This window comes from Marmota marmota, unplaced genomic scaffold (genome assembly GCF_001458135.2).
Source record: "Marmota marmota marmota unplaced genomic scaffold, marMar, whole genome shotgun sequence".
Taxonomy (NCBI): domain Eukaryota; kingdom Metazoa; phylum Chordata; class Mammalia; order Rodentia; family Sciuridae; genus Marmota; species Marmota marmota.
The window spans coordinates 4,183,885-4,205,788 of NW_025999924.1; the positions used below are offsets into that span (position 1 = coordinate 4,183,885).

The 21,904-nt window shown below is 38.5% G+C and overlaps 1 protein-coding gene across 2 annotated transcripts in view; it reads right to left on the minus strand.

Moving 5' to 3' along the window:
* Positions 1-21,904, minus strand: part of Rab3c (RAB3C, member RAS oncogene family) — a 254,568-nt gene that overhangs the window by 12,582 nt on the left and 220,082 nt on the right. For both annotated transcript variants that reach the window (XM_048800017.1, XM_015497368.2), the window contains exon 4: positions 16,815-16,939. In XM_048800017.1, the coding sequence (XP_048655974.1) occupies positions 16,815-16,939 (125 nt within the window). The remainder of the gene's footprint in view (positions 1-16,814; positions 16,940-21,904) is intronic.

The following is a 21,904-nucleotide window of genomic DNA, read 5'->3' on the forward strand; positions in this document are numbered from 1 at the left end:
TTTGGAGAGGGTATACTTTATGCTGGAACAAGCCAGCATAATGGACAACATGTTATACAACTCCTTTGACATGCAATGTCTACTATAGGTAAATCTGTAGACAGGAACTAGATTAGTGGTTGTCAATTGAATGTGGTAGGGAGTGAATGCTAATGGGTATGGGGTTTCTTTCTGGAGTGATGAAAATATTCCAAAATTGATTGTGGTGAATGTTGCAAAGCACTGAGACTATCTTAAAATCATTGAATTGTACATGTTAAATAGGTGAATTCTATGGTATATGAATTATATTTCAATAAAGCTTATATATTTCTTAAGAAAAGAATTGCTACCTTAAGTGAATGAGAATTTATAGTGTCCTTGGAGATTCCTTAGAATCTCCACAACATTGGAGAAACCATTCCAGTGACAGATAGAGTCCTTCATTAGAAAACATCTTCCTGCCCTAACACAAACCCTTCCTGCAAGTGTTTAAGTCGGACCCTTTTGTTCTGACCTAGGTGGAGACTGAAAAGCAACTGCTTTTCTAGAAGGGAATTCTAGTACATGCTAGTGAACATGAAGAGCACAAATGCCATGCCTTCTGGTTGGTGGCACTGGCCTGGCTTACTGGCATTGTCCTCTATGCTTTGCTGAACGTCCCTTGAGCAAAAGAAGCTTTGGAGAAGTCTGGCACCTTTTCAGACTGATAACCCACAGGGCATTCAGGCCAAAAGCATGCTGCTCACTGAGGTGGCAGGTTCCAGGCTGTCACTCTGGCACTTGAAGAGTACTGAAATATTACAGCATTCCACAGAGTCCTTTCCACTTGTGATTGCACTGAATTAACAATAATAATCACATTTCTAACACTGAACATTTAACCAGCCCCTTCAGCCTCTTTCTCTAGTGCATTCATTAAAACAATCTTAGAGGTGACACATAACTCATTCCCACACATCAATAGCTACCCCATGTTGTTTTCATAAACTATTCTGTAGAATTGTTTTTTTTTTTTTTTGTTGTTGTTTTTTTTTGCTTCAGGAAACTCCTAAATACCAGTTGGAATTCACTTTGAAAGAAAAATCACAATTGCTGTTTTTATTTTCTGGAAAATTGCTACTAAAACAATAGTTCAGTGAATCATTTTAATTTCTAATTAGAAACCTATGATCTGTTCTTAAGTTTCTATTCCCAAACTCCCAAATAAGATCTTCTATTTCCAGATTCTAGTTGCAGTTCCAAAGTCTTATCCTCCCTTTTCTACAGAATCAGATGAACCAAAGCTACAAAGAAAGGTCATTTGGCTGCCTGGTGAGTGACAGTTGGGCCAAAAGTAAGGATTGCTGAGCAGCAGGACAAACTGCCATATTAAGCTTGTCCTGTGCTGGACCCCAGCCTGGAGTAGACTTTATGAGGAGTGGGTAAGACTTTTGCCCTATTTTCCTGAGGAAGGGCCAAAGAAAGCTGGCTGAAATTGGAGAGAAGCAAGAATGAGAGCTCAGCCAAAGGCTAGTGTTGCTTAAAAAAAAAAAAAAAGTCAAGGATTTCAGTCCCTCATTCCTTGTCTTTAGTTAGGCAGGACTAAATGGTAGGAGTCTGAAACCATGCAATGGCCATTCTATGGCTTTGAATAATCCTGGCCAATGTAGCCACCCTTCCCCCTCTTCAGTCGAGCTCATCCCTCCTCCTCCTCTGGTGGATGGACTCAACACAAGCCCTATTACAGCTCTGCCCATGTGAGTCTCCTTGTGAAGCACACCCCTCATCCTCTTCTCCTTCCCAATCAAAGTTGGTCCCCCAAAAGGAGTCTGCTGTGTGTTACACCTGGCTGCAGACCAGACTGTTGAAAATTGAATCTTGGGCCAACTTTAAAAAAAAAAAAAATCAGAATTTCTTCCCATAAATATATATTCAGATTCTGGAGTATCTTTAAACCTTGGAATATTCAGTCCTATGAATCTGTGAGGGCATGCCTTCCATGTATACTGGTACACCTCAAAATGTCATCATTTTCTCTGCAGCTGACCACAGTCCTTGTCACTCCCAATCGTCTCTGACATGAAATCCACATGCCGATTGTCAGTGCTCTTTCCATTTACACTTAGGTTTCTCGGTGACCACATCTATTAACAGTGGGAAAATGGAAGCTTCACAGGAAAGGGCTTTGTGTTTCAAAGGAAAGGAGAAATCATTCCACTTCTTTTGTGAAAATGTTCTTCTATGTATTTAATCTGCAAATTGTGTTTGAATTTTGTACTTGGCTGCTTTACTTGTTTAATTGTTTACATTACCCGCCTGCCCCCTGTAGCTATTTGAGATTGAAGCCTTCCAGATCTGAGTTTTCTTTCTGCTAGAAGGTCTTGCCTTATGACTATAGCCCACAGGGGATCAGCTACAAACTAATGAGATCTCATTGTGATATCCAAGGCATCATGATATCCAGGGCATTACTTGCTCTTACAGTTCTTTTCTACCATGTATTTAGAGCTTAATTTCTGTTCTGTATTGGGTGTAAAACACAAACACAAAACCCATTCTGTGGCCTTTAGCATGCTCACAACATTGCACAGCCACTACCACTAATTCCAGAAGTCCTCATCAGGCCAGAAAGAAAATCGACACATTAAACAATCGCCACCCCCCATACAAGGGGTATTTTGTTCCCCAGCTAGATTGTGCATTTCAAGTGGGGTTCTTCGTATCCCTCAAAATATTTAACACAGTGCCACGAGCAGCTGACCAGCATATGTTGTCTAATTAAAGGATTGATGACTATTAATTGTCCGGGAAAAGCTGATTGGGTGGGAATGGAGACCCAGAAGGAAAGGGAATCACTTTTTTGCTTTGTTTTTGGTCATGAAGTGACTAAAACTGTGAGTAATTTTGTCAGATACATTATTTCTAGATGGAGTTTACCAAGCATGGAATTCTACAGAATATGATTTTGGTTTTGCCTGGTGGGAAATTTATAATAAAAAAAAAAAACAAATTAAACTAGCTCTATTCACCCATGAAGAAATATGCATTTCTGAAAAATCTGAAGAAATGCAGGGATGTTAGTTACATTTGGACATGTGAACTAACAACTCTTAAAGTGCTGAGAAGTCAAGGCTCTGTCAGATTGGTTTTAATATAGAGATAAGAATCATTTATAATTGGTAGAGTGACTATTTATGTGAAAATGGTGCTAAGCATTTTTTGAAAAGGGTTTGTTTTCTTAAATCAGATAAATAGTAACCTTTGTAACTTCTTAGAATTTCAGTAGGCTTTCATTAAGACAAAGAGACATTTTTCAGGCCAGCCTATTTATAAATTGTCAAGAAAAACATCAAAAAAATTTTTTGTATGGGATTTGCAGTTTACTATAACATTTATATGCATTATTAATTAGCAGGTTATCTTTGCTGTGAGGTATACATATGAAATAAAGCAAATAGTGTAATACATTTTCAAGTGTGTAGGCCCCTAATTAATAAGATTTCATCGTAATAACCAAGGATGTGGAATCTTAAATTCAACTGACATTTATTGAGTAGGTAGTACCTGCAGGGCTATATTAGGCAATTTGCTTTCATTTCCTACTTCTGGGACTAGCTCCAGGAAGTGAATACCTTTATAATACTCCTTTTACAGATGGGAAAAGTGGTTGAGTCACATGTGGCAATGAGGACAAGAACTCCAGTCTGAATCTATAGCCTGCACTCCTAACTTCTGTACCTGCCTAATGTCTACCTTCAAATATTCTGGCAGTTCGCCCTTCAATTATGGAATAATAACTGTTAGCATCATAAAAAGTGTGTGGTGAGTCTTATCCATCCTGAATAATATGTTTTCATATTATTATGAAATTTTTTCATATTATTATACTTACCAATTCCTAAAATCAGAAAATTTTTCTCAAAGTCTACATCTAGCTCCTCTCAAAGGTAACACAGCCCAGCCCTCCCATCCATTGCAGATGCAGAAAGCAATGTGCTACCTTGCCCGGATGACGTTCCTTCATGTGATAATGAACTCTGGAAATCGTGGTTAAGTCATCCCTTCTCTTGATAAAGCTTGCGTTTAGAAAAGGAACTTTCTTTTCAGAAGCAACTGGTTTGTTCATGACCTCTCAAAGCAGAGGATAAGATGATGATGAATCTGTCTTCAGACCTTTTTTTAAGAATGGCCACTTCCTTGTCAAAAAAAGGCAATCCAGGTGCATGCCAGTTAGTGTAAGTTAAAGACAAAAGAGAGAGACAGAAAAGGATGCTAGGCTAGATTTAATAATCTATTCTGATGACTTTCATGGATTAAATAACATAGTTCATAAGAGGAGAGGGATGAGGTGCCTTCAGAAACAAGCAGTGTGTATCTTTGTTATCTAGTCTCCAGATAGGGACCAGAAAAAGTCACCTGCTGGGAGCAAAGTTATTAAGTAAACGCTTCAAAGTACATGTGATTAGGCATCTGCAGAAGTAAACTTAGCCCAAGATAAGACTAACAGATGACATTTTGGTGAGAATGGGGCATTTTCAAAAATCCATAGAGGAACTAGGTTTTATCTAAAATTTTCAACATATAGGGCAAGAGCTTTCTTTTAGGTGTGACTTAGTGAATTTTAAAATTTTAGAGGTGAGTTTATCAGAAGAGAATGGAGATGATTTGCTTGGAATGAAGGTATGGAAATCCAAGGATGGAGAGTACACTACAGGGGTGTGGTCCAGGGAGAGGAGGGGTGTCTGTACTGAGTTGGTGAGTGTGCACGTTTGTCTTTCCACTCCATAGAAGCAGGGTCCTCACTCAGTGGCATTATCTTAATCGCTCAGGCCTGGCACATAGTAAACACTCAATAGAATAGGGAATACGCTGGGTGCAATGGCACATGGATGTAATCCCAGTGGCTCTGGAGGCTGAGGCAAGAGGACCATGCGTTCAAAACCAGTCTTAGCAATGGCAAGGCACTAAGCAACTCAGTGAGACCCTGACTCTAAATCAAATACAAAATAGGGCTGGGGATGTGGCTCAGTGGCCAAGTGCCCCTGAATTCAATCTGCAATACCACCCCCCCCCGCAAAAAAAAAGAAGAGCATAGGGAATAAATATATGAACATCATTTGGATCCTTTTTCTGATATCTAGAAACACTGAGATCTTCATGAAAATTAAGAGTGGTTTTTGCTTGTTTGTTTGTTTTGTGGTACAGGGGAATGAACCCGGGGCCTTGTACATGTGAGCAAGCACTCTACCAACTGAGCTATATCCCTAGTCCCAAGAGTGTTTTTTTTTTTTCTTTTGATAAAAAGATCCTGATTATCTGACAGGACCATGAATGGTCCCCAATTTAACCATGTTTTGATTTTTTTTTTTACTTTATGGATGGTGCTTTCACTTTCAGTACAGTATTCAATAAATCACATGAACTATTCAAATCTAAGAATAGGCTTTGTATTAGAAGATTTTGCCCAACTGTAGGCTAAGGTAAGTGTTCTGAGCATGTTTAAGGTAGGCCAGCCTAAGCTATGGTGTCTATTGGCTAAGCTTATGAAATGCATCTTCAATTTAGAATTTTTTCAACATAGAATACATTTACTTTGACATAATTCCATGGTAAATCAAGAAGCATCTATTATACCAACTCTGGCAAATAATAACAGGCATTTTAATTTTGAATTCAGTCTCTTGTGAGTTTGGTGAGTGTGATTTGTTCTCCACTGTTCCTAGCACTAATAATTTTACCCCAAGAGAAATAAACAGCATTGACTAGTGTATAAAGCTGATGGACAGACCTGGACCTCAGTCAACTGTATCCACCAAGTGTACATTTCCCAGTCTGGCATGAGCAAATAGTTCTTGATTTGAGCTCTCTCAATTCCCAACCCTTAGGAGATTAAATTCTATGTAGAAGATGCAGCTCTTATCTCTTATATCTGACTTGAATTTTTGGTAAAAGTGATATTAGCACTTTTGTGTTGTTTTAAAACAATCAGATAAAAAAGGAAAACAGGGCCTGGGGGTATAGCTTAGTGGTACAGCACTTGCCTAGCACACATGAAGCTCTAGGCTCAATCCTTAGCACTAGCACTACAAAAAAAAAAAAAAAAAAAGGAAAAAATATACCCCCAAATTGGATTCAGCAGTTCACATGGGTCTCAATTATACAGAACTGAATTCATTTGACAAAGCAATAACTCAATGAATTAAGGGCAAAAGAACTACAGAGGCATTTCTCAAAAGAAAAAATGCAAATGGCCAACAAATATATGAAAACATTTTCGATGTGCATAGCAATCAGAGAAATGCAAATAAAAACTACATTATTTCATCTCACTCCAGTTAGAATGGTAATCATCAAGAATATAAGAAATAAATGGAGGTAAGGATGTGAGGAAAAAGGTACACTCCTACATTGTTGTTGGGACTGAAAATCAGCACAATTACTTTGGAAAGCAGTATGGAGATTCCTCAGAATACAACAGTCACTAGTATGGCAATATGTAAAAACGTGGATGTGTAACCGATGTGATTCTGCAATCTGTATACGGGGTAAAAATGGGAGTTCATAACCCACTTGAATCAAATGTATGAAATATGATATGTCAAGAGCTTTGTAATGTTTTGAACAACCAATAATAATAATAAAAAAAGCTAGAAATGGAACCATCATATGACTGAACTTTCTTACTCCTTGATACTTATCCAAAAGAACTAAAATCAGCATATGATGGCAATATAGGAACATCAATGTTTATAGCAGCACAATTCACAGTAGCCAAATTTTGGAACCAGCCCAGGTGCCCATCAACAGATGAATGGAAAAAGAAAGTATATTTATATAATGAAGTTTTATTTAGCCATAAATAAGAATGAAATGGCATTTGCTGGCAAATGGATGGGACTAAAGAATATTGTGCTAAGTAAGCCAGGCTCAGAAAATCAAGGATCAAATATTTTATCTTAAATGTGAAAGCTATAGCAAAATAAGGGGATAGAGTGGGAAGGAGATGGGACAGGAAAAGGGAAGAACTGTGGAATAAAATTGAACAAATTATGCTATGTACATATATAAATACGACACAGTTAATTTCACACTTATGTACATTGACTAAAAAATAGATAAATAATAGCAAGACAAGTAAAGTATAGAAAGGGGAACAAGGGGAAGAAGGAGAGGGAAAGAGGAAGCATTGGGTATGAAATGGAGCAAATTCCATGCATGTATGATTATATCAAAATGAACCTCACCATTATGTGTAACTCTAATGCACTAATAAAAACATTAAAAGACATATTGAGAAACGGATCTGGAAGTTTCTGACTAGGAAGAGGGCACAGCTTGCAAGACAAGGAGCAAGAGCAGAGTTCTAAGCCAAATTCAAGTAAGAGAATCAGGGATGGATAATTTTGTGAGATGGGGCAGGCTATGTGAGTTTGGTTAGAGGATAAGCAGCTTAGATCCACAAAGGGTAAGAGATTAATGGAATTTGGGGAGCTCCTGAGTAAGAAGACGTTGCACATTGGTGGTCCTTAAATCAGCTGGACTCAGGAGAACGGAGATGCCCCTGATGTCAAATGTTCGTAGAGAGCTGAATTAGGAAGAAGCAGTATAGGAAGGACTACATACTTCGATGAAATTGGGTAAAGAAAGCAATGAGAAAAATATGGATTTGCTAGGTCTTATGAGTTGACCCACTGGAGAACCCTGAGTTTAAAAAAGAAGTTTGGTGTACCATTCCAGTGATGCATGGCTGAGTCTCCATGGGCTAGGAGGCCAAACACTTCTCATTCAAATTGAGTCCCTTTGGAAACTGAAAGGGGATATAATTATTTCACACTGGGAAATAAGCATAAACTGGTGCTGTCCTGAGCAATCTCAGTTGGGTGGTCACTTTATTCATAAGGAGCAGACACTTTCTGAGGAATGCATTTTAGCTGCCAGTAAAGAAAATAGAGAGCCATCAGGTTATAAAATACAGATCAAGAGTTAGTAGGACTTGGGGAGCTCAAGGGAGATGAGGACCAGGAGGAAGTGGGAGCCCCTTCTCTTCCTAACCCGCTGTGTAATCACACCTAAACAAATGAAGTACATTAATATGTGGCTTTGGTTTATTTTCTCTCTCCTGGGAATACTTAGCCCCACAGAACATGAGCCAGGAGAAAAATGGTAGGTTAGCTGTGCTGCTCCGCAGACGGCTGTGTGCAGCCAGGTACTTAGAATATTTAAATAGCATGGCTGTGCCTCCCTGCTGAATCCAGAAGTTGGCAATGCCCATTCTTTCATAAACACTGCAATTAGGATTTAAATAAATCTTTAGAAACTGCTGAAGAATCGAGTCAGTGAAAATTTAGAGCAGGTGGTTTGAGTTTTAAAAATAGGCTTCAGGGCAATGCTATCCTCATTCAAATTGCTGACTCCTCAAACTGGCTTCCTTACAGAATTGTTTTTGCTGGGGCAAGAGGAAAACAAATAAAAAAAAAATTGAAGAGAAAAAAAAAACATTATCCTTTATTAAACTCCAGTAGCTGCAGGCAGTGTTGTGGGTCTGAGCTTAAGAGGAAGCTTGAAAAGGGGCAAGGTGGGAGCACATCCACCATGAGAGCCATTTGTGCTCCTCTGGCTTCAGTGTCCCAGCTAACTAAATGGCCCTTGACAACTCACACTCTATTGATAGGCTGAAGCTCATGGAACAAGATTAGTATAAAAATGTGTGCACTGCCAAACCATTAAATCCTCGGCAGTCTTTTGCTTAAGCGGTTAACAATGCAGACATAGATAGCTTTGCTAGCCATGTTTTCATGATTTGCTTTACTTGTTCAAAAAAAAAAAAAAAAAAAAACACTTAAAGGAGGCAGATTTTAAAGACCTAATTTAATTTCATAGAAAAGAAATTTAAAAGTGACTATTTGCACTATGTAATATACAAAGTCCTCTCTTTGCTAAGAACTTCCATGCTCCATTGTCCCCCTACCCTTTGTGAATTAAAGCTCATCAAAGCACTTAAACAATAATTCACTATCATCTTTAAAAGTATGGATTTCAGGATTCAAGTGCTTAGGTTTAAGGTTAACTCTGTGCACTTGTTTTCTAGATCTTGTCTGATTTGTCCTTGTGGATGTCCTTCAAATATCTCCATCTTCCTGACTTTGTACCCTGTGCATTTTCTGGGTGTCTTCTCTTCTGCATTTGAACATGTTGATTTTACTCCCCAATTGTCCGCCATGATGACTTCAATCAATTCCTCAGGCGGGACACCTGGGGTCATCTTTTATACCTCCATCTCCTCAGCCTCCAGAATCTAGATCTTAATCAAATGTTATTAGTTCTACTACCTAAATAGTGTAAAAACCTCTCTCATTTATATTCTCACTGCTTCTACTTAGTTCAGGGGTATGATCCTCGACTGCAACACCATCAATTCAGCCATGGTGATATCTTAAATCTGTTTTTCAGCTCTGATTTCTCACTAATAGAATTACCTGAGGAGCTTCAAACACTCGTGTTTGTGCCACACCATCAGAGATTTTGATTTACCTGTTGTTTGTTGGGAGCAGGGGTGGGGGTGGGGGTGGGAGAGAAGGGTATAGGAAAGAGTCCTTGCATGATTTTTTAAAGTGCTCCACGAAAGTTTTAATATATTACCAAATTTGAGAACCCCTGGTTGGGCCTCACTGTGTCACACGTGTATGCATTTGTCTCACGTTTGCCCCTAGGCTTCCTGTGATTCACCTCTAATACATCCTTTAACCAGTGGGCTCCAAACATTTTTGTACATCCTTACAGTTTTTAAAAAATAGATTCAGCACTGCTCTAATATATGAATACTTATTTTATAAAATATAAATAATTTAACATAGGACTAATTAAAACATACCAATAACCGGGAAAAAAAATTAAGATACTAATAATATTTTCTTTCTGTACTCTGCTGTTAAATGCCCTAATTCTGGGAATGCTTCATGTTAAAAGGCCAAAAATGAAATTAAATCTTAACACTTCACTGTTTAAATTTGATGCTGGGTCCTCAGCATGTGTAAAACAAAGTTCAACTTCTTCAGTCCTGCAAACAAGGCTCCCCATAATATGTCAACTTTTCTGGGCTTTGATCTCTTCATAGTTCCGTTTCCTTTGCTTATAGGGACCATCACCTGTATATCCATCCATCAAAATCCTATGCATTCTTCAAGACCTGGCTCAGTGGGGCCTTCCTCAGAGCCTTAAGACAGAGAGATAAATGTCCTTTAGCTCCTGTAACATGAGTCTGTACTATCGTAGCACTACATACAGACTTTTTAGAAGTCCTTGTCTATGTGTCCCTCACTACATTAGAATCTTCTCGGTGAGCAGGACTTTGGTCTTATTTTCCTCTTACTCTCAGTGCCTAGTCAATAGTTCATGCTTTATAATATTACATGAAAGAATGAATGGATGAGTGAATAAGTGAGCAAATGAATAAAATACTGCAATGTATTCCTGAATTCTGTTTTAAAGCATCTGCCTGCTGCCTCCATAAACAACCAAACAAATAAACTCCTCGCAGGTTGTGGAAACCAAGAACAGAGTTTAAATAGGCTTACTAGCTACAGATGAGCACTCCTTCCTAGCCCACTGAAGTTTGGGAAGAGAGTTTTGGCTCATTTATTTTATCTCTATGGAATTTTATACAATTTTAAATGGACTTTTCTAAATTCTCATTGGGCACGATGCCTTGTTATAAAATCTTAAATTTCTTTTCTTATCCTCAAAGGCCTTCTTAAAATATGTGTACCCATTAGTCACATGGGGATCAGACTAGAAAGCTGGATGATTAGCATTACGCTGTCATATAAGTCCAGCTCCTGAGCCAATACAGCTTCCTTCTGCTGACTGTTGGGCTAATGTGCCTCTTGATTTTTTTCCCCATAGATCAGTGGTTCTCAATGATGTCTACATACTGAAGTAACATAGAGTTCTACTTATTTATTTATTTTTAGAATACTGATGTGTAGGTACCATCCCAAAGATTCTAAGTTAATTGTCTTGGGAGGCAGTTTGGGTGCTGATATTCTTAAAAATGTTTGGGATCATTAAAATGTTCAGCCAAGGTCAAGAACCTTTCTTCTAGAGTCACTCTTCCTTCTAGATTTGTTTTTCTACTTGTGACTTTTTTTTGCTTGATCCAAGTTTTCTGAGACATAAGTGAGGTCTCCATGTTCCAAGACCAAATACCTATGACTCCTACATCTCTGCTGATTTCAACTGTAGAACAGTCTGGTGTGGCTCTCAATATAACAACAACAACAATAACAACAACAGCAACAACAAAGGAGTTTCCAGTTTCTTAATTGGGAAAATTCCAGAAAGCTGGGCACATTTCGAAAAGAGAAAGCATGCATTTGAGTAATGCTGCATTTAAGAGAATTTACCCTTGAGAACAATTTTATTTTAATCTTTCATTGGATCATGAAAATCACTGGAAGATTAAAGAGCACATGAACATAATTTAGATAGGTTTACCATATAAACCTAACTTCCTTCTAGACTCTTAACGTAGAAAACTAAATCTAATTAAGACTAATTCTGTTCCTCAAGGTTGTGACAGGGTTATGGCACATGAAGTGGAGCTTAGCAAGTGGAGCTTTATACCTGAAGTGTAAAGCTTACTACTGTCATTTTCCATGCTGGAAATGTATAATCTGCTTGAATGGATCAGACAACACAGATCCGAAAGTTCAGGGTTCCTATGACCATGTGGTTTCACACTGCAGTCACTGGCCTTCTCTCTCTCTCTCATCCCAGGCTTGGCAATGAGAAAAGGGTGGTGTATGCTAAAAGATTCATAGAAACAAATTTGAGAATCCCAGGCTCAGAGCTCCCCAATCAAGCACGTGGGGTCACTCAGGTTCATCAACAATCAGAATCATGGTTACTAAAATCAGGTGGATTTTCCTGTCTGGGTTTTAATGATGATTCTTTCACTTCAGTGGGCTTTGCTGCAAGACTGGGACCAGGACATACAAGACAACAATAGTCCCAAACTCTTATCCCTGATGGAACAGAAAAATCCCCCCATATCTGAATTCTCTCTAGGATCTGCCTCCCATGATTTCTCTAAATGCTTTTGAAAGCCATTACATATTCTTCCTGCATCATCTTTCACTTCCAGAGATAACTGGGTTACATTAGTATATTGGTGTGGAATATTGTCTTAAGTTTACCTCTTTTTATTTTAAGACACTAAGTCCTTGAAGGAATTGTTTAATGAAGCCAGTCTTTATCAAATCAACATGTTTCAGAGTTTGTAGGCATAGAATATATCTTTTTTTTAGTCTTTATATTCCTAAAATTAGAAGCAACTGTCCTCTCATAGAAATCAATGCTCCTCCTCCATCCTTGAAAATACACAAGCTGATGCCCTCCAACCTTGTTTAATTTATGCATCATGATATTTGAGAGAATTTCTGATATACAGACCACATTTTAAGTGCCACAAAAGAGATGACATCTGTTATAACTCTTCAACATCATTATAGGAGTTGAAAAGATATTTGTCAGATGATTGATCAAAACAAAAAAAAGTCACTAAATGTGAAAAGAAAGGGAGGAAAATTGTCCAGCTTGGAAAGATGGCAGCGTTATGCATATTTTGTGTCTGTCAGAAATCCTCACGGGGGGGCTGGGGTTGTGGCTCAGTGGTAAAGCACTCTGGAGCATGTGCGAGGCCCTGGGTTCTATACTGAGCTCCACATAAAAAATGAATAAATAAATAAAATTGAAAAAGAAATCCTCATGAGGTCTCTGCACAGAACAAGGGATAAGGATGCAGGGATGGATCGAAATTTAGTAATACATCTATATGGCATGACAGTTGTTTGAAAAGTAATTGGGAATATCATTTTCTATTTTCTTTAGCAAGAAATATTACTGTAAATTAAAAAACATATTAAAAACTGACTTTTTACAAATTGATAATCAAAATAATCACTTTTTTCCAAAAGCAATTTTAATTTATCTGCAGGCTTTGTTTCTCTGACTACATTTCTGGGAAACTTAGGACTCTCTACTCTTTCACAGGTCAATATTCTTTCCCTATGACTTCAAGGCAATCCAAATCCCTTTCCCTCCATAAATTTCTTTATTCCTTTTCCCAGGTAAATTCTACTTTTAGATAACCTTTGTCTTTAATTACATGTCCCATTTTTTTCATTTAACATTTAGTAGTTTTACACTTACAACTTAAATGTTGAGAGTTTATATATATAATTGTAATATTGTAAATTCAATATAAAAGACACACATTCTTACATAATGTTATAGAGTGTATGCCCATAGACTCAAAGTTGAAAGCATGTATGGGAAGAATAGTGCCACCTATAGGACAATGTTGAGCTCTGGCAGCAATTTCTTATCCTCTCTAAATACACCCTGCTGTGAAAGTCAGTATGCTAAAAAATTTGGTATTGTATAAAAGTTACAAAAGTGTTTGCTAAACAGTGTAGGTCCTAGGCTTTAACTTCAAAAACTCTGATGCAATAGGTCCAAGTTAGGGTGGGTGAGCATGCATATCAAACTCCAGTTAACGCAGCTACATATAGATTAACCAACCACCCTACGTCATAAATTCTGAATGTATATAGAATTGGCAGGTAGATAGAGGAGCCTGAAGTTAGATCATGAGGTCAGTACTGGGACCCAATTTGCAGTCATTAATTTGTAGGTGGAATTAAAATCTTGTAATGGATGGGAATATACAAGGGAGGGTGTAGAGGTTGAAGAGTGGGTGGGGGACACAGAGGGAAAATCAAAGTGCAACAGAGAGAAAGGAGGAATCTACCAAGGACAGAACACTTGGCTGGAAGGATTATGGAGAACAGAGGGCACTGTGTCATGGAAACTAAGGTGTTGTAAAGAAGGGTTGCTCATCAGAATCAAATGAAACAAAATAGCTAGCAGAGGGAAGGCCAGGAAAAATAATCCTTGTTCATATAGTCTATCACCATCGATATAATGATTTCTGGAAGGCAGGGCTATTTGTCATTATATTCTCAGGAGCTGGTATATTGTATACACTTAATAAGTGTTTGGTGAATGAAATTAAATTGGCAAGGGCACGGGCCATAAAAGAAGTTTAAAGCTCTCAGCTACAACTTGGTTTCATCAAAAACCCTCATTAGGATGAGAAAATGTTATATGGATATAACCACCCATAATGGAGAATTATTGAAACCAGGTCAATAAACCAGTTATTTTGAGCTAACTGCCAAGATGTGGTAATGACCTTTAAAAAAAAGGCCTAACCTCTTTGCATGTATGACAGTATTCTGGAGAGAAAAATTATAGCAGTAATTTAAGTAAATTAAATTCTTTAAAACCTTTATATTTAGATTCTGGGTATTATTGTCCACCCTCGTCCAAATAAATGATCTCTCCTAATTATCTATAGATGCATGTGTAATCACGAGGAGAGCAAACCACACTGAAGGAGGTAAATGACTCTCCAAGAATGCACACGTGTTGGTTGCTATGACAACTGCTGGGTTTTTATTGAATAGAGAGAAAAAAATCAATTAGAAACCATTGGCAGAACTTGAACAGAAAGATAAAACATTTCAAAACAATTCTACCCCACATTCTGGTAACTTTGCCCATGTCTGTGCAGTGAATGGAGAGGGTGTGTATGTGTGTCAGATGGTGGAGTTCTAGGGAAAGTCAGGATCCTGATGCATTTCCACTAATCTAATACCCCTTCAATACCCCTGATCTCAGCACCTGAGTATTGTGTTACAGTGGAAAAAATTTAGCTATTACCTCACTCTTGTGTGGCAATGACATGGAGCAAGGTTTGAATTTGATTGAATTTTCTTGGAACCAAGCAGTTTCAGGCTTATTTATAGAGACAGATTCTATCTGTATAGAAGTTTTTTCTCTGCATGGCATATACTTGGGTAGTCAAGAAAATACAAGGAGGAAAGAGATAGTCTGAGGAAGTCACTCTGCTAATAATGCTCTTCTAGGTTTCCTTGTTCCTTTTTCTTGTGAATCTACTATTCTCTACTCCTATCTTCCTGAGAAACTAAGAAAGGTTGCCAAGCTTCTAGACTCTGCCTAAAATATCGATAAATTGATAGAATGGGTAAAACCAGACATCAGCTGTGGCACTTTTCATGAGTGGCTCTAAGAATGTTTGGTGGAGAGTTCTCGTGGTCATGAAGAGATAGGTTTTAATGGAACGAGCCCATTGATCTCATGAGGAAATGGCCAAGCTCTCAGAGTGAACCGGGCTTAGCTCCGTTATGAGATTACCAAGGGATAGACTGAACCATTCAGAGGGTCTCTGCTTCACCTGTTTGTGCTACAACCAAAGCAGACTAATTCAGAACACCCATTTTATGGCACTGTTTTTCATATGGTAGGTTGAGACTCACTGGTGGGATCTGCTTAGGAGTTGAGACCATCATTACACAACAGAAAAAGAAAGACAATAATAAAGTGAATCTCTTCTAGTGAAGGTAAATGTATTTTGTGAGAACTTGTTTCTTCCTCACTCCCTGCTCCCCCATATATAGGCTCTAGATAAGCATATTGAATATATTTCTTACTGCAGGTCCTGGACAAAAAGGTTGGAAAGTTTGACTCTTCTCTGATAAGAATCCCTTATCATTCTCTGTGTTATACAGAAAAATTAGTTAAACAAACAAACAAAAAATCCCAGCTCTAAACTTGAGGGCTAGAATTGTTCTCCAAAATCACAACTTCTGCAATCTTACACCAGGTTTTCTAACCTTTGTACTCACTGTCCTTTCAACTTAGCTCTTCTTAATGTCTGCCTACCACAGCGCCCTTCACCCAGAATGCATCTTCTCCCCTTGGTAGTTTCTAAATTCTGGTCTCCATACCTCGCCATTTAGTCTATATGATCTCCATCTTGTCTCCTTACTTGTCTTCCTAAGGGCGCTACCATCTCCACCTACTATCCCAGCAGGTGTCTGCTCCTCATTTGTCCCTATGTCTGTCTCCCTATTTCTGGACATTTCCTTTAGGCATCTGCCTTCCAGCTCATCAACACCTCATTGACCTGTTGTTGTTGTCTTGTTATTTCTCGTTGTCTCTAGTCTCCCCACTTGCTTAGCAGCAACTTGAGCACAGGGACTGTGGATCATGTTTGTTTGTATCCCCCATGATGTCTGGCACAAAGGAAGACATAAAACAATGTTTTAAAAAGCCTTGATTTAACCAGTCATTAGTCCTTCCTTTACCCAGAAACTCTACCCTCCTCACTCTGGTTTCTGTTAAGATTTTGTGTTTGAAGTGGCCTTGTTATTTCTAAAGTGCGCATGTATCATTTTGGCTGATGGTATCTATAAGGGTTTGGATAAGTAGGCACAGGTTATGAAACTCATTCTTGAGAGATGAGAAACTTGAGTCTAAAAATGGTTTGTAATAGTAACATGAGTTATCAATGATGTCCACAGAACTAGAATCAAGGATGTGATGTGTTTGGTGGCATTACCATATGCCAATTATGAGAACAATGATTACACAATAACATGCTTACTCAATGCAAAATGATGTGTACGGAGAAAACCCCATAGAAATAGTGGGAAAGTCATAATCCATGTTTTTCACAGAATAAGAGTGAGAAACCTTGCACTAAAACTAAAATCTTGGTATCAGCTTTGCTTTTATAATTGTGCTTGAATTCCATCGATACTGCAACAAGTAAGAAAGGCACAAACCACGTACAGAGGCGTGAGCTGCTTTCCAGTTTGTTGACAAACTTTCGGTTAATGTCACTCTGATGATTACCTGAAACTTTGTAGAGTGTTACAAATAATTACCAAGTTCTCTTCTTGTTAATTTACTAATTTGTTTCTTACCAAGCTGTTCTCCTAAATGTTGGCCTCTCTCGGTTGAAATGACCCGCTCATCTTCCATGTCACATTTGTTCCCAACCAGGATAACCTGGGCATTGTCCCAAGAGTACGTTTTGATCTGAGTTGACCTGAAAAAAAAAAAATAACAAGCACAAAATGATCAGAAGAAAGAAGAACAACATAAAATGAAGGGGGAAAGATCTATACCAAGATGATAATAGCAAAAAATGAAGCTCAAATGCCTGACATTTAGAATTAATGAGTTCAGTACAATTTCATCCTTAATATTCTCACCAGGGATTGCTAGAGTCAAAACTCAAGGCAACAGGCTGGTGTAATTGCTCAGTGATAGAGTACATGCTCAGCATGAGCAAGGCCCTGAGGTCAATCCCCAGCACCATAAAACAAATCAAAATAACATTGTTATTATACCAAGAATTATTTTGTGTTGATGAAATTAGTACGAATATGTGTCTCCCTTCCCCTGTTTTGTTACTGTTTTATGTAACGCCTTTATATCGAGGGCTTCTAACCACCATGGATGCAAATGATGTGCCCAATTTTAGTACTAAAATATCTCAAGAAACCCATCAATTCCAGGCAAATTGAGATAGTCACTCTTCGTATTTACAGCCCCTCATACAGAAACATCATTTTCCCTTCTTACCATAACAACTTAAAGAACTAAGGCAATCGAGGCTTAGGAAATCCAGCATAATAATTAAAAAAAAGGGAGAGAGAAATCATAAGAACTGATCAATACTCAGGCCTTTCATTTGTAAGAGAAAAATGCTAGTTGTGTTAATATTAAAATAACAGCTGGATGTGGTGGCACACATCTGTAATCCCACTAACTCGGGAGGCTGAGACAGGAGGATCCTGAGTTCAAAGCCAGCCTCAGCAACAATGAGGTGCAAAGCAACTCAGTGATTGCTTGTCTCTAAATAAAATACAAAATGGGGCTTGGGATGTCAATTCCCCTGAGTTCAATCCCCAGTACTCCCCTGCCTCCCCCCAAAAATGCAATGCTTATTCTGAGATTCAGAATAAGCCGCTGATATAGATCACGACACAGGGGATCTAAAGATGGCGGGCCAGAGGGAGGCAGCATTCTGTGTAACTCCATGTCTCGGGTCTCAACTAGTGAGAATACTGCTTTGCTGAGAGTGATAGCTGATCCATAGCTGATCCCTTACAGGAATCATGGCTGCTGTGCCATGGAGGCCCCAGGTCTCAGCATTAGAAAAGGACTCCCGACTATTCACCCATATAGGTCTGGCGGGTGCCTTAGAGGGACCACTGGCATCAGCACAGGTGAAGAACTCCCAGACACAGCTCCCACGAAGGACACTCAGCCACTACCCACTGGCAGGAACTCTGGCTGCCAGTCCCTATGGACCCCCATCTACTAATGTGGCGCTCCCCGGTCACCTCCATCTTGGGACTGGGCAGCTACTGCCATAGTCCCCTACTCACAGTAGCCTGCCTACACCTGGGGACACATCACAGGCTCTGAAGAAAGCCAACAGCCGCAACACTGCACACCACAGAGCTCATCTCTGAACGCATCACACAATGCCATTGCCCGACTCCCCTACCCGACCCGACACCCCATCACTGAAAGTAGCAGCCTCCATCCTGGGTCACTTCCATCACAGTCTTTAGTTGGGGCAACTAACAGTTTGGAATACTGTAATACACTATACCAGGTACCCATAGTTTTCTAATTCCCACCAGACCCCAGCAGTCACTAACTCAGCAGAGTGACTGCCCAATTCAAAACAGCCCTCCAAAGGTACGCAGCCACCAGAATGGAACACACGAGACCCCCAAGAGAAAGGTTCCTATTAGGAAGTAGAAAGGGAGAGAGTGTGGGAGATACACTTTAGAGACTAATTTAGAGGGCAAGACTGTGAGGTCTACAGGTGAGATGGGGAGATAAGACACAGCACCCACCTCACAGGAGCAGACCCCAAAAAGAGATCGTTGAGGTGCAGTCTCCCAAATGGGACCAGTGAGTGCCAAACCCTACTTCCAGGTGCCTTGTACCCAAGACCAACCCTCAAAACCTAGTAACCCCTACCATCCTGAGGGTGGAGATACCAACTAAGAACAGACAACCTCAGCTACTGGATGAGAAAGGAGGCAGGAAAGATACTGATCTCCAACCAAAACAATTCTTGTTCTTTCTTCTCCCTCTTTATTCTCTTGCACCAAAAACATATGTTAGAGAAAAGACAGTCTCTTCAACAAACAGTGCTGGGAAAACTGGAAATTCATATGTAAATAAAATTAAACCCCTACCTCTCACCATGCACAAAACTCAACTCAAAGTGGATCAAAAACCTATGAATTAAACTAGAGATACTGTTCCTATTAGAAGAAAAAGTAGGACCAAATCTCCATCATGTTAGATTAGGCCCCAATGTCCTTAATAAGACTCCTATTGTGCAAGAATTAAAATCAAGAATCAATAAAGGGGATGGATTCAAACTAAAAAGCTTCTTCTTGGCCAAAGAAATAATCAGTGAGGGGAATAGAGAGCCTACATCTTGGGAGCAAATTTTTGCATCTTGTACATCAGATAGAGCACTAATCTCTAGGGTATATAAAAAACTCAGAAAGCTAAACATCGAAAAACAAATAGCCCAATCAATAAATGGGCCAAGGAACTGAACAGACACCTTTCAGAAGATGATATACAATCAATCAAATATATGAAAAAATGTTCAACATCCCTAGCAATTAGAGAAATGCAAATCAAAACTATTCTAAGATTTCATCTCATTCTAGTCAGAATGGCATCTATTAAGCATACAAACAACAATAAGTATTGGCAAGGATGTAGGGAAAAAGGCACACTCATACATTGCTGGGGGGACTGCAAAATGGTGCAGCCAATATGGAAAGCAGTATGGAGATTCCTTGGAAAACTTGGAATGGAGCCACCATTTGACTCAGCTATCCCATTCCTTGGTCTACACCTCAAGGACTTAAAAACAGCACACTACAGGGACACAGCTACATCAATGTTTATTGCAGAACAATTCATAATAGCTAAACTATGGAACCAACCTAGATGCCCTTTAGCAGATGAATGGATAAAGAAAATGTGGTATATATATGCAATGGAATATTACTCAGATATTAAAAAGAATAAAATCATAACATTTGCAAGTAAATGGATGAAGTTGGAGAATATAATGCTAAGTGAAGTTAGCCAATCCCAAAAAACCAAATGCCAAATCTGATATAAGGAGGCTGATTCATAGTGGGGCTGGGAGGGGGAGCATTGGAGAATTGGAAAAACTCTGGATAGGACAAAGGGGTAGGAGGGAAAGGGAGGGAGTAAGGGGGTAAAAAAGATGGTGGAATGAGATGGGATATCATTACCCTAAGTACATGTATAAAAACACGAATGGTGTGAAAGTACTTTATATACAACCAGAGATATGAAAAAATTACCATTCTGACTGGAATGAGATGAAATCTTAGAGTAGTTTTGATTTGCATTTCTCTAACTGCTAGAGATGTTGAACATTTTTTCATATATTTGATTGATTGTATATCATCTTCTGAGAGGTGTCTGTTCAGTTCCTTGGCCCATTTATTGATTGGGCTATTTGTTTTTCGATGTTCAGCTTTTTGAGTTTTTTATAATAAGAATTTTTTGAGTTTTTCTTGTAATATGAATTGTAATGCATTTTGCTTTTATGTATAACAAATTAGAATAAAATTTTTTAAAAATTAAAAAAATAGATCACAACACTAAAATAATTCTGATTTTGAAATTTAGGTAATGATTATAGTTGTTTTCATTTGCAGGTGTTGTAAATATATTATATATATATATAGCACATTAATTTAATCTGTAGAATAACCCAAGTGGGATGCTATCCCTATTTCACAGGTAAGGAAAGTTTGGCAGAGAGGGGTTAAATCACTTGCCCAAGATCCCACAGCTAGTGCAGTGGCAGACATGGGAATCACACCAGGTGTGGGTCTTACATCTGTGTTTTTAAACACATTCCATACTATTCATTAAAAGTTTGAAAAGTGAAGTTCTGATGCCTTTATTGTTATCCTTTAGAAGAAGCTGAGAGGAAGCCCTGCTTTAATCCTCCCTTTCTGTTATTTGAGAACAGTAGGTGGTAAATGGAAATAGGTGGGTGAGACACATTGTCCAGCAGGTGGCCAGGAAGGAGATTCTGGAATGTTGAAAAGCTAAACAAATGACTAAAGTTTGGGAATCAACTCAACAAAAGAGGTGAAAGAACTCTACACTGAAAACTACAGAACTCTAAAGAAAGAAATTGAAGAGGACCTTAGAAGATGGAAAGATTTCCCATGCTCTTGATAGGCAAAACTAATATTGTCAAAATGGCCATACTACCCAAAGCGCTATTCAGTTCAATTTGATTACAATTAAAATACAAAATGTCATTCCTTATAGAAATAGAAAAAGCAATCATTAAATTCATTTGGAAAATAAGAGACCCAGAATAGCCAAAGCAATCCTTAGCAAGAAGAGTGAAGCAGGAGGCATCACAATACCAGACCTTCAACTATACTACAAAGCTGTAGTAACAAAAACAGCATGGTGTTGGCACCAAAACAGATATGTAGAGCAATGGTACAGAATAGAAGACACAGAGAAAAACCCACATAAATACAGTTATCTCATACTAGACAAGGGTGCCAAGAACTTACATAAGAGAAAACATACCCTCTTCAACAAAGGATGCTTGGAGAACTGGAAGTCCATATGCAGCAAATGAAAACAAATCCCTATCCCTCACCATGAAGGAATAGACTTTTGAAGTATCAAAAACAGCAGCCTGGGAATTTTCTTACAACAATTGTTAAGTCTTTCAGGATAGAAATAGAAGAGAGTGCTGAGCTGTTCTCAAACTGAAGAGAGAATAAAAAATGAGATAAATGGCTTTGGGGCTGGGGTTATGGCACAGTGGTACAGTGCTTGCCTCACATGCACGGAGCACTGGGTTTGATCCTCAACACTACATAAATAAATAAAATAAAGGTGTTGTGTCCATCTAAAACTAAAAAAAAAAAAAAAAAAAAAAAAAAAAAAA